The following is a 14,330-nucleotide window of genomic DNA, read 5'->3' as shown; positions in this document are numbered from 1 at the left end:
TCTATTTTTCATTTTTAAATTTATTTTATCAATCCAAATAATTCATTTTCTCTCCCTTCACCTTTCCTTCCAAGTAAACACGTCCTGCACCTTTTCGCTGGTTCGTACGGACAGTTCGAATTCCAAATGCGGTGGGGCCGTACAACATAATCCATAAATTAATTCTGCGGCTCTCTTTTCTTTTAATTCCGCTCTAAATGACGCAATTAATGGATGCGTGAGACGTGAGAGACTTGTCCTTACGTGCAATTTGCACCTCGTCGCATACTCTTTCTTTATATGGGCGGTCGCATACCGCCTCATTTGGGTGGAAAATAATTGGATCGCCGAGAGGGATGTACAGGGGCGGGTTCCGCGTCGGCCGCCGCCTCGTGCGGATTTGGCGCCGCCTCTTCCCCCGCCGCAACGGGTACGACAGCCTCAGTTCCGGCCGCCGGCGCTCGCGGGTCAGCCAAGCCTCGGCGGCGGCGGCGAGGAGGATGTGCGAGTGGGCCCGCGGCATCTCGCGCCGCCTGCTCGGCCACCCAACAGTCGGGGAGCGCGCGCCGCTCCTCGAGGAGGAGTGGAGGGCGCCGCCGAAGGGGCACCTGGCCGTGTACGTGGCGGAGAAGGAGGGGGAGCGGGCGAGGCGGTATGTCGTGCCGGCCGTCTATTTCAACCACCCCTTGTTCAGGGAGCTGCTGCGGGAGGCGGAGGAGGAGTTCGGCTTCCACCACTCCGGCGCCATCACCTTCCCCTGCCAGGCCGCCAAGTTCGAGAGCGTCAGCAGCAGGATCGCCGCCGGCGACCGCCGGAAAACTAGCATAATTAATTAAATAGTGAATTTTATTTTCTCTGTACAACTTTTAATAAAAAAAAAAAAGGCCAGAGAGTGAAAGTGTTACAAACCAAATCCTTAACATCATTAATTTTCTAACTTTAAATTGACCTTATACCGCATACTCTGCACATCCGATAAATCTGAACGTCCAAAAATTCGTCTAAATATTTCGATCCTCAAAAGTGAATTAGAATTCTCGGACAGGTCTCCCAAGTCCCAAATTTACGCTTAGTTATCCATAAGTGTGCATGAGTATGTGTACATTAAAATTCCTATATGTATACTTTTTTTGATCTTTTAAATTATTAAAATGAATTTATCGAAATGGTCATTATGGCAATAACACAAATACAATTAATTGAATAGTTAAATTCAGATGGTTGTGATAATAACATACATGCATATAATTTAATTGACATTAATTGCTAGATACTTGTGCCTTCTTTAGGACACCAATAATTTTAATTAATTAATTTATTTACTTCAAAACAGGGAATTATTTATATTATAAAGTTAATAAAACTCTAAAAATTATTATTAGATATGTTTTAGAAATGTTTTTTTTTTTTGCCTAAAATTATCTAAATATCTTCAAAAAATATGGTATGGAAATCAATATTCTTTGCTCATGATATGAAAAATTAGATTTGTTTAAGATATAGTTGGTTTTAGAGTTAATAATTTAAAATTTAGTGTGATTTATTATATTTAACTTATGAAAATTTATTTTGGTGCCAAATATGATTTATATTATATCATACATATCAAAGTAATTTAATTATATAAATCGAAATATGATTGCTTACTAATATAATAATTACTAAAGATAGTAAATTCCTGAATTTTCCATGTAACTACAGTAGCACTCAAAATGCTTGCTAAAGATGGTAAATACATGAATTTTTCATGTAACTACTGGCTAAAGATAGTAAATACATGAATTTTACATGATGATAAAAGTTGAATACGTTTGTTCCTAGCGCCCCTGTCAATTCGTCCCAGGGTCAATATAGAGGAGGTAAATCATGGGTGACTACTAGCCTTTGGAATAGTGACTAGCACATAAGAGAGACATTTGCCGAGATTCGAATCTCAGATCTCATGATGGTAACATCTCATGCGTTAGCCACTAGACTCATCCGAGGGGACAATACATGAACTTTACATGTAACTAGTGTAGGAAGCCATCATCAATCCTTTTCTAACTATATAAAAATTACAGAATTCTAGCCAAATAAGTTCTGTGCAACCTATGTAAGAAAGATATACTGCTTGGATTCCTGGACAATAGTTGGAACATTGGTTCTATGTAAGATCCTTTACAGGTGAGGTTCATTAGAAGAAAATCGATTAAGAATTAAGATAGAAAAATAGGATAACATATTTCTTGACATAGTATCTCTTTTTCAACGACCTCATACCAACCTCCTGAGCATCTCAACACATCCACAAGTCTCAAAACAACCAAAACAGACATTGATTTTAGTAAAACCATGGAAATACACCCTTAAATCATAAAAACTTCAAAATGAGCCTAAAAATTGCTGTAGACCACAATAAATGACAACTAGATCTATTGATCCTAAACTTGGATACTTGTCTCTAGTCCTATTTCCCATAGTCAACAAATTTATACTACTGATCATTTTCAACAGAACTATTATTTTATCTATACTCATCATCACCATTTTCACAATAATTATCCCCAATTAAATACAATCACCGACCTACTGGTCAATTCAGGAAACATTCTTGAACTACAACAACAACATCTAAATCAACTCCTAGACCAAATAGTCTTAACTTGGGAACATCAAAATCAACTCCTAGCTACCCAAAGACAAAATCTTGATTTTCTAAAATCTTTACAAGACACCTTAAACAATAAAATTACTCGGCCTCCTTCTCATTCCAGTGAAACCTTATCTAGTCACTTATAAGAAATATTACTCACTTATAAGAACCAAATTAACAAGGAATTCACACTTATACATAAAACCCTAGAAGAAATAAAACTTAAATGAACAGGTTGCAGTATAAAAATATTCATTATGAAGAAGCACTTGAATTCTTCAAACAATTTACTAAAACAAAAGAAAATGAATATTGTAACCTTAAGTTCATTGGTCTTGGAGACCAAGTATTAGTTCAATAAAATAAAACTATATTAGTTTTGCGTACTTCATTACACTATCATCTTACTATACTAAAAAACTAATTAGTAACAATAGAAAGTCACTTCCATAAGAATGCACAAGCAACTGATATCAAAGAAGCCTTAGGAAACCTAAATAAAGATCTAAGCAAACTTTACCTTAGAAAAATAATTCCCAGACAACTACCTAGTACATACAAGTTTCTTACTTATACTGAAGGAAAATCCAATGAATCTAATAAGTCACACAAGAACTCAAACTGAGTCTTTTGTAGGGCCTTCCTAAACTTTACGAGGATAGACAAACATTATACCTAGAAGAAGACATAGTACTTTAACATATCAGTTGGAAGAATTAATAGATATAGAACAAAATTTAGTTACTTTTTCAAATGAACAATTGAATTCCCTAAAGCTATTATATTTATATAATCAAGGGCTTTTATCCTTTTCAACGACACTATATAGACAACACAAAACACAACCTCTTCATCTACCTGATGGAGGAGAAAAAAGATTTACCCTCATGACTGAAGAATCAACAATAACACTCTTACAATGCAAACATAATTATATCCATTTAGTACTAATTGTGTTTGTTCGTGGACTCACAAGGAAAAGTATAAGAACTAAAGTCTTTTTAGTTCTATATGATTGTTAGTTTTCATATAATGACAAAGCAATTATTGGCTTAATTAAAGTAGATATGAATAGTAATCTAGGGATTACTTATTTCTACCCAAACTTCAACATGACTGTTATGGATTTTATTGAACATATTAAAATCTCTGTCCAAGCAAGAAGCTATGGAGAGTTTCAAAAACATAATATAGTTGATATAATTTTCTTAGGGAAAACAATGACTAATATCAATAATAGTTTTAAAGTACAAATAAACAGTATTTATTGATACTCTTACTACATGAGGTCTTTATTTCCTTAAACAAAAAGACTTTTCTTCTGACATACTAGTAAGATTAGATTTGACTTTGATTCTATATCTTAGTATTAAATCATAGACTTTGCAACCAATGGAATATATTATTTATAAGGACAGACATGAGAGTTCTATAGTTATATTTCACAATTATAAATCCTCCACTTCACAAGAAGACCATTATGAACCTAATAATCATAACTTGAATTTAATGAATCTTGAATATATCCTTATCTTAAATACTGAAACCTCACAAAACACACATAATAATTTATTTGATGACTTAGATGAATTTGTATACATGCCAGTTGAAATTGCCCAATACTTTACTCCCGAGGAGCTATTGGAATTAGAAGTTTTCATCAAAATACACCAAAAGTTAGAACCAAATTAGACATTATACTTTAATGATGACTCCAATACTATTGCACACAAAATAATTACATAAGTTAATCTTATAAATCCTACTGCATCTAGCGGTACTAGTACTTGACCATAACCATTACAAGTAGGTTATCCAAAAAGTGTTGGTGCAGCGGGGATCGACAAGAGGGGACCGGCAAGAGGGGGGTGAATTGCCTGCAAATAAAAGTTACCCTCAAAGCGTTTCAACTCTAAAATAAAGTAACACTTAATAAAAGAAAGAGAAGTGAAGACAAAATTTTTAACCTGGTTACAACCAAGAGGGTTGTTAATCCAGGGCGATGGAAAGCGTAGTAAGAAACTCCTTCTTTGAAGGCGGAGAAGTCTTTTACACTTTGAGAGCACAGAGATTGCAGAGAATGAGATTACAAGAGTTGAATTTTGTTCTAATTCGTTGTTCTTGAATAGCTACCCGAGACCCCCTTTATATAGGGGTTCTAGAGCTTATCAGATAACCTGAACCTTCAGGATCAGGTTTGACTCGAGAGGGATCGGTCGACCGATCCCCAGGTTCGGTCGATCGAACCTGCTGTACCTACTCAGTCTTCCGTCCAAGTGCAGTCCAGGTGCAGTCTATGAGGATCGAGCTTTGGTTCGGTCGACCGATCCTTATGTTCGGTCGACCGATCAGCCAACGGTCTTCCGGCTGAGTTGGCTCGATCATCTTGCTCGACTAAGTCTCTGGATAAACTTCGGTTTGGTCGACCGATCAGTAGGTTCGGTCGACCGATCAACTTTACCAACGGTCAGCTTCTGACGTGGCATTGGTTGGCTACTGATTGAGAGAGGTTCGGTCGACCGATCAGGAGGTTCGGTCGACCGAACCATTGACAAGTCAACTTCCAGTTGACTTGCTCTAGTTTGACTTCTTTGGGTGATTTCGGTCATCCGGAATAGGGCTCACCCGAACCCAGTTCCCGGCCTTCTCCTCGAGCAGTTTTTCGTCCCGGCTTTACGTCCCTCGAACACTGCATATGTTCTTCACGCCCACCGGGTGTACTCTTCCGCAGCTCTCTCGTCCTTCGGACGCACCGAGCCCGTCGGCTCCCTTCCCGTGTCGTCCTTCTCGCTAGTTGCGTCTTCCGCTCAACTTCCTGCGCTTCTAAGCTCCTGCACACTTAGACACAGGGATCAAACACAAAGCATGACCTAACCTAAACTTGGTTGATCACATCAAAACTACCACGGGATTATACAAAAAGTTCCATGAGAACTATAGATTATAGCGAACGTCATCCCCCATGAACAAGAATTACTTCATATATAAATAATAATCCTTTACTCCGAACTATAGGCAAATGAAGACCTCCTGAAATTACTTATTTTGGAAAAAATTTAGTCTTATTAAACATTGGCGAATGTAATGACCCTTAAATGTATGATTCCTACTTAGAGCAATTGATCGTCTCTGTTAAGCGAGACTATTAAGCTAAACATGAATTAGACATAGAATCTGGCAACGCCATGATACGAGTCAGAGAAAATTATTTAAACGATGTAGCCCAAGTCATGGGAAGCCTATAAAACCAATTATCCTAACGAAATAGCACGAATAGGCTCGTAAGGAAATAACATCCTTAATTATTATTAAACTATTCATAGGTTATTTACAACCCAAGATACAAATACAGGATTAGATATAAGACAACGTGAAGCCATGAGAGACTTAGAACAACTTCAACTATTTACTTGGAACTAAATAAAGTCTTTTTGTAATGACTTCCTAACATTAATTGTGGTCTCACGAAATCATTGTAATCCTAAATTAGGAGAAACATTATTTAGTAAATTTCTTAGAGATTTGGGAAAAGAAATACATAAAGGTTGGACCAACATGAAAGTAGCATCACAATATGACAATATAGGAGTCTGTATTCAACACATTATTTTAGTACTTAAAGAAAAATATACATATATAGATGCAACTTAAAAACTAACAATATGAGTTCTGTAGCTAAATTTATACTCTCCAACAATATGACCTTCCTTAAACTAATCAACGCAATAATTATCTACCTCCTTCTATTCGATCTCGACAACTTGTACCAAAACCAAAAATATATTAGGCCAAGGAAAACATATTATGTAAGAAAAAACAGAGGAAAAAAACTATATTTAAATAAAGATAGTCATGTACAAAATTTCAAACCTAAGAAAACCAATACTATTACATGTTTTTCCTCCAACGAACCTAGTCACTTATCTTCGACATGTCCCAATAAAAAAAATCTATATCCTAGGGAAGCCAAATTAATTATTTGTACCAATTTTGACTTAGTTGAAATCCAATCCGTTGTTTCAAATACTTCCTCTATTTATTCAATTATCTCAGTTGACGATATTGAAGAACTACCACGTACTTCTAATTATATATAGGTTAATAAATTATTTCCTAAATACTCCTAATCCTTATCACTATCCTGACGTTCCTAATTATAAGGAATATATACTACAAGATCTAGATGAACTTACTTTTTAATGGGTGGAGTTTCCCGATATGAATTTTATGTTGACCCAACTTAATTCGACATTTAAGTCACTTATAGACAGACATTTTAATATGGGTGATTGTCAGCATGCCTGGCTTTTAAAAATAGGGACTCATAAAATCCCTTGTTTTCTCTATAGTTATTATCTAGCTATAGATACACGTGGCACTTGCAAGCTCTGTCGAAAACAGGCTTGTATTCTTTGCCTTCAACAATTCTTCTCCATCACTATCCCAACAAGCCCTCTAGCTAGAGGAAATACTCGTAATCTTCTACTAGAAACTAGGGTATTTGTATTAGAAATCCATATTAATCTAATGGAAAATGAACTACACGATCTCATCGCTTCACCTCCATAAACTATATACAAAGGTAAAGGAATTCAACTCCAAAACACTCCCCCCTATACGAACTTGGTTTTTATTAAAGCCTCTAGTATTTGTAATATTGAAAAAACTTTAGATATTAGAGTTAAATATCTTTTGAGTATCCATGGTCATGAATTTATATTACATATTTTTTGTTAACAGAGCTACTAACTCTACTATTGATGAAGCTGCTGTTCTTTCTGTTATACCAAAAAGGGAAGCCTAGTGCACAAAGCTCCCGCCATACAGGGAAGGATCCATTATATACTGTCTTATCCTATTTTTACAAGAGACTATTTCCAGGATTCAAATCCGTGATCTTTTGGTCACATAGCAACAATTTTACTATTGCGCCAAGTCTCCCCTTCTTGTTATACGAAAAACTCTTATAAAAACTGCATCACAACCATTAGTCAGTACTATGGCCAACAATTATCCTGTACATAATTTGTTACCAATATCCATCTTTGGTTTTATAATAATTGTGGAACATATAGCACTCCCCTACCACTTTCTAAACTTTAGGTTAAACCATTACTTCATCCTAATATTCACTTAATCTTAGGGTTTAATTTTCTTCTAGCCCCGAACAGGGCTTTTCTTCTTACAAAAGATTATGTCATTTTCTTTTCCACACCTATAGTATCTCCAATAGTATCTAATTATTCATCTATTGTCCATTCTTCAAATACAAATAAGACTTCTATCGATGATACTATAACCCTAGACTATTGTCAATGTTCTACTAAATATGCTTGCTAAATAGCCTATGACCCGACAAGTAACCCAATCAATCAGACTTGTGACCTAGCTTTACAAGAATACTAGGAAAACTAGAGTTACTTGGCTATTCAAGCTCTTCTACAGACCATCTCCATCCAACTTGGACTGTACCACCAGACTTATTATTTTCTCAACAATTACTTTAGGTAATAAATACAAATCAATCAGATTTAGACTTTTTAATATCTAGACTTGAAACACTTGAAATTATTAGTCATAATCCTACCAAATATTGGGATAGAGATAAAATCTACTGCAATCTAGGAATCATTAACCCATATCCCACTATTAAAGCCCAAGACTTACGATATACAAATTGGAAAATAGAAGAATGCACAATGTATATTAAACAATTATTAAGTTTAGGCATTATACAACGATCTACGTCTAGACATAGAAGTACAACCTTTAGGGTGCGTTTGGTTCAAGTTATCATGTATAACCTTAGTTATGTGATTACCAGGTAATCACATAACCAAGGTTATGGGGAATAAAACATAACCAAATATTGTTTGGTTCAATCTAGGTAATGCAACAAAAACTTGTTTGTTTGAAAGTTTTAATGAATAACCTAGTTTAATATTTTACTATATTACCCTCAGTTACAAAACCAACTATACATATTATTATTATTATTATTATTTAAACTCTACTATATTTTACTATATTTTCACATTTTTCTTTATTTTTATATATATTTTTTATTTTGTTTAATTTTTTATGTTTTTTTTAAAGTTTTTTTACTTTTTTTTTACTTATTTTATTTTTTTAATTTTTAGGTTTTTTTATGTTTTTTACAATTTTTTCTATTTTTTATTTTTTTAACAATTTTTATTATTTTTTTACTTTTTTTTTTAATTTTTTACGTTTTATTTTTCTATTTTTTATTTTTTCTCATTTTTTTTTTATGTTTTTTCTATTTTTTTATTTTTTAAAAGTTTTTTTATAATTTTTTATTTTTTTTATGGTTTTTTATTTTTTACATTTTTTAAAAATTTTAAATTTTATTTTTAATATTTTCCATTTTTTCTTTATGTTTTTTTTTCATATTTTTCTCTTATCCGTGGATATTTTGGGAAGAAAAAAATTTGTTAACCCCGAAATTAAGAAAAACCTCAATTTTTCGAGGTTTTCCGATTTCTGGTTGCATGCTCCTTTTGCTAACGTGTCGGGCATAGAACATTACTCGGAAATCATCGATTACCTAAACCAAACAGGGTTTTGTTGATACCTTGAATGGATAACCAAGGTTATCAAGAATAACTTCCAACCAAACGCACCTTAAAGATTCTGAATCCTTATATAGATATGTCTATGATAAATATAAAGAAAAAGGTCATTTAACTTCACTGATTATGAAATTCTAGTTATTATTTATTGTTTAGAAGCTTTTCGACTATTCATATGCAGCAAACAAGAAATTACTATTCATATCGATTGTGAAGCAATAGTAAAGTATATTCAACAAATAAAGGGCTTAGGAAAAGGATTAGATACTAAACGATGACTCAAATTTATAGATACTATTATTAATAAAGGGTTACAAATTCAGTGGGAACATGTTAAAGGAATTAATAATGGGTTAATTCTCAATTTAGTCCCTCGTTATTTAATGTGGTGCTGATTTCGTCCCTAATTTTTCAATTGACCAAATTTAATCCTCCAATTTTCGAACGTTTTCCCAAATTGATCCTTCCGTCTAAATCCCCGTTAAAATAAACGGGAAGACTTGTTTAACCGATGGAAGTGACCTATGTCTTGCTGGATAATTCCTAATTTAGTCCCTTATTATTTGGCGTAGTACCGATTTCGTCCCTAATTTTTCAATTAATCAAATTTAATCCACAATATCTTTGAACGTTTTCCCAAATCAATCCTTCCATCCAAATCCCTGTTAAAATAGATGGGAAGACTTATTTAACCGGTGGAAATGATCAGTTGCTTTTATTCTTGCGCTATTTCCCTAATCTTGACATTGATTGAGTTCGAGATTTAGAAACTTGTTTCCTTTATTGGTTTATAAGATGCGAAGAAGAAGCACTGACCATATTGAAGTCTTTGTTGATTGTTCTGAGAAAATGATCGGAAGGATTGTGCAGAGAAAGGCAGGCGAAACCGTTGGAAGCAAAGAACTGGAGAAAAGTTTGAGCAAGGCTGAATTTCCATAGGTCGAAAGAGAGAATTCAAGTCTTAATTGAGCTTTGAGATTGAGTTGGTACCTCGGCAGCCATCGGAGTAGGGCCGAAGAAGACGGTGCTGCCATAGGCGAGGAGGCAGAGGCAATCGAAGAGGTCGAACACCTCGCTGTCAGGCTGGTGGACGGCGACGACGACCATCATCCTCTCGCGGCGGGTGAGGCGCACGATCCGGTGGACGACGTGATAGGCGGCGGCGCTGTTGAGGCCGCTGGTGGGCTCGTCGAGGAAGAGGAGCGGCGGCCGGGTGAGGAGCTTGACGCAGATGCTGACGCGCCGCCGCTGATGCCTTTGATGTGCCACCCGCCGATTCTAGTGTCCATGGCGACCGCCAATCTCATCTCCCTCATCGTCGCCTCCGCCCTCGCCCGCTTCGTAGGCGTCGACATGGAGTCCGGCAGCTGGAGAGGCGCCGAGTAGCAGACGACCTCCATTTTAAAACTATCCTTGGACAAAATCGGGACTACGTCAAATAATGAGGTACTAAAGTAGAAATTGTCCAGCAAGACATACGTCACTTCCACCGGTTAAACAAGTCTTCCCGTTTATTTTAACGGAGATTTAGACGGAAGGATCAATTTGGGAAAACATTCAAAAATTGGAGGATTAAATTTGGCCAATTGAAAAATTAAGGACGAAATCAGCACCACGTTAAGTAACGAGGGACTAAATTGAGAATTAATCCAATTAATAATTCATTAGCAAATACTTTATCTCGCTTACTACGCTAATGTCTTTGATCTAACAGGAATATAGACAGACCTAAGAAAGTATGTACTTTTGCCACTAAAACTATAAGGTTTTGCAATCAAGACTTACAACAATTTACACAGTATGAAAATCAATTTCACTGCTTAGCCAAAGACAAATTAGATCATATACAAATTTACATAATTGATAATATTTGGAATATCTCTACCATTCCAGGTACTTCTGGTTATAAAATTATTGTAATCAATATATTATCCAATTACTTTCTCACAACACTACAAAAATCAGTAGGTAAAAGATTCTCCTTCTATGTTATTTTTTATGGAACATAAGCCGGGGTTTACTCTACTTGGGAAGAAATAAACTTACCCATTTAAGACTGTGAACACCCTTATTTCAAAGGTTTTTATTTTCTTGACGAAGCCCTTGATGCTACCAAGCCCTAACTTGGTTCAAACTTTTACATAAGTAATTTATTCAAGTCTGGTCCACTAGCCACTATTTCACACAGCAAGTCATGTGTTCAAATACTTTCTAATGAACCTGCTCCAAAGTTACCTTCATCCTCTTCAAGCCAGCCCTATAGGCCCAACTATTTATCATTGGCCAAGCTCAAAGGATGAGCTACTTCTATAGCTGAACAAAGAGCTTCTTAAGCTCACTTATTGGGCTTCCCAAATACAATACTAGTTGACATTACTTCATATGTTTACAGTTTAGTAGAACACTCCACATTTTAAACCTTTCTAAAGTTATGTGAAGTACTCAAAGCCTTCCACAAAAGTCCCCAAGGATGACTATTGTTTATGAAGATGAATTCAATCCAAAATTAAAATGCCAAAAGTTAAGCCTAGCTTGTTTTGATTCTGCCAAATATAGATGTCAATGTCAGCTACTTTATTCATTTCAGAAAGCCAACATTAACTTCGAAGCTTATACTTTCATCTCCTACAAAGGAAAGATAGCACCTTTACTTTGATGGACTATGGTTTCTGATCCGGTGGTAAGAGCTCGGGACCCCCTAACGAGGGGTCCACACCACGTGGAGGTCAAATGGCCAAATAGCCCGCCGGAGAAGGGTGAGCCGACCGGACTTGGAAAAAATGGATAAGACCGATCGACCGACCAATGGACATTCGGTAGTAAAAGGCGCCCTAACCGGGTTAGGGTTCCGACGCTCAATGAAACAATGTCTCAGAGCCGAGCGAAAGTCACTCGCCTGGAAGTCTCCCCGGCATCTCAGCGCAAGCGATAGGCGAGACGTGAGGGCCGTGTCGTCCGGCTGGCGCATGGGATGAAGGCCGCCCGGACGATGTTCTCCATTCAGCCAGCCGGACGTACGTCCCGGCCGGCGGTAAAGGAGAACAGGAGCATCTTCTGACAGCTGTCAAGTCATATGACTAAGCCATACTCCTAATCTGACAACGGGGTGTCTTGTTGTCCCATCGGAGACGCGATGAGACTGTTGCAGTATGATGTCAGGTAAGTTTTCTGACAGGCACACACCGAGGCATGGGCTGCGGATGGCACGCGCCTCGATAGGCGTGTGGGAGCTTCTTCATCGCCCTATATAATGAGCCATAGACTTCGCCGGAGGTACGCATTCTACAAGCTTGGGAGCTCCTTTTTCCACTACTTACCTGACTTGAGCGTCGGAGGGTCGCCGCCGGGAACCCCTTCCCGGCCCGACTTCTGTGCAGGATCGCCGGAGCTTCGGAGGCCTGTGCCATCGACTAGGAGAGCGCCACGTGCCCAGCGTCCCTTGGTTCGACGATTCGGACAGGATCAATTTCCTTTACAAACTTTGGGTGCATGACCCATACTCAGTAAAGACTTTTCAAAAGAAATTGGATACTATTATCTCTCTTGCCTTAGAAGAAGAAAAAAATGTTAGTCTGCACGTTTGATAGTTCTCCTACAAAATGGATTAACTTAAAATTGAACCTGTCAGACACTTGATCAAGATGGACATTACTGAAGTCGGAGGATATCAAGCAGAACTATATAAGGATTAGCATAATTTTGACCAATTAAGTCCTGTGCAGGCTAACTAAGAAAGGTATACTACTTGGATTCTTGAACAAAGTCGGGGCATTGGTTCTCTATGAGATCCTTTACAAGTGAGGTTCATTGGAAGAAAATCGATTAAGAATTAGGATAGAAAAATAAAATAACCTATCTCTTGACCTAGTATTTCTTTTTCAACAACCAGAAATAAATCTTAATTACCTTAAATTAAACTCCTAAGCACCTCAACTCATCCACAAGCATCAAAATAACCAAAACATACACTATTTTAGTAAAACCACAAAAATACAACCTTAGATCATAAAAATTCTAACAGGAACATAGCCCTAAAAATTTGGTATTAGAGCCTAAAGAATGATGTAGACTACAATGAATGACAACTAGATCTACTCATCCTAAACTTGAGTACTTGTCTCTAGCCCTACCTTTCCATAGCTAACAAATTTATACTACTGATCTTTATCAACATAAGTATTATTTTAGCTCCACTCATCAAGATGATTCTCACAATAATCATCCCCAATTAAATACAAGCACCGACTTACTAGTCAATTTAGAAAATGTTCTTGAACTACAACAACAATATCTAAATTAACTCCTAGACCAAATAGTCTTAACTCAGGAACATCATAATCAACTCCTAACTACCCTAAGACACTTGAAACAATAAAATTACTTAACCTCCTTCTCATTCTAGTAAAACCTTATCTAGTCATATTACTCACTTGTAAGAACCAAATTAACAAGGAATTCACACTTATACATAAAACCCTAGAAGAAATAAAATTTAAATCAACAGTTTACAGTATAAAAATACTCATTACGAAGAAGCTCTTGAATTCTCCAAATAATTTGTTAAAATAAAAGAAAACGGATATTGTAACTTTGAGTTCACCGGTCTTGGAGTCCAAGTATTAGTTTAACAAAATAATATTATATTAGCTTTGCTTACTTCATTACATTATCGTCTTACGATACTAGAAAACCAATTAGTAACAATAAAAAGTCACCTCCATAAGAATACACAAGGAACTGATATCAAAAAAGTCTTAGGGAACCTAAATAAAGATATTAACAAATTTTCCCTTGGAAAAATAATTCTCAAACAACTACTTAGTACGTACAAGTTTCTTACTTATACTAAAGGAAAATCCAATGAATTAATGTCACATAAGAACTCAAACTGAGTCTTTTGTAGGACCTTCCCAAACTTTACAAGGATAGACAGACATTATACCCGGAAGAAGAAATAGTACTTCAACATATCAATTAGAAGAACTAATAGATATAGAACAAAATGTAGTTAATTTTTCAAATAAATGATTGAATTCTCTCATGATTTTAGTGGCAAAAGTACATACTTTCTTAGGTATGCCCATATTCTTGTTATATCAAAGAAATTAGTATAGTAAATGGGATAA

General features: G+C 36.1%; 1 protein-coding gene across 1 annotated transcript; it reads left to right on the top strand.

Annotated features, from left to right (window-relative positions):
- The first annotated feature begins 298 nt into the window (after positions 1-298).
- On the top strand, positions 299-892 carry LOC122024910 (auxin-responsive protein SAUR36-like). Its single transcript, XM_042583646.1, has one exon. It carries the CDS (start codon positions 336-338, stop codon positions 813-815), a length of 480 nt encoding a protein of 159 aa, XP_042439580.1. The 5' UTR covers positions 299-335; the 3' UTR covers positions 816-892.
- Positions 893-14,330: the final 13,438 nt, after the last annotated feature.

The sequence above is a fragment of the Zingiber officinale genome, chromosome 9B (assembly GCF_018446385.1).
Source record: "Zingiber officinale cultivar Zhangliang chromosome 9B, Zo_v1.1, whole genome shotgun sequence".
NCBI lineage: Eukaryota > Viridiplantae > Streptophyta > Magnoliopsida > Zingiberales > Zingiberaceae > Zingiber > Zingiber officinale.
This window is presented reverse-complemented; position numbering and strand designations above follow the sequence as displayed.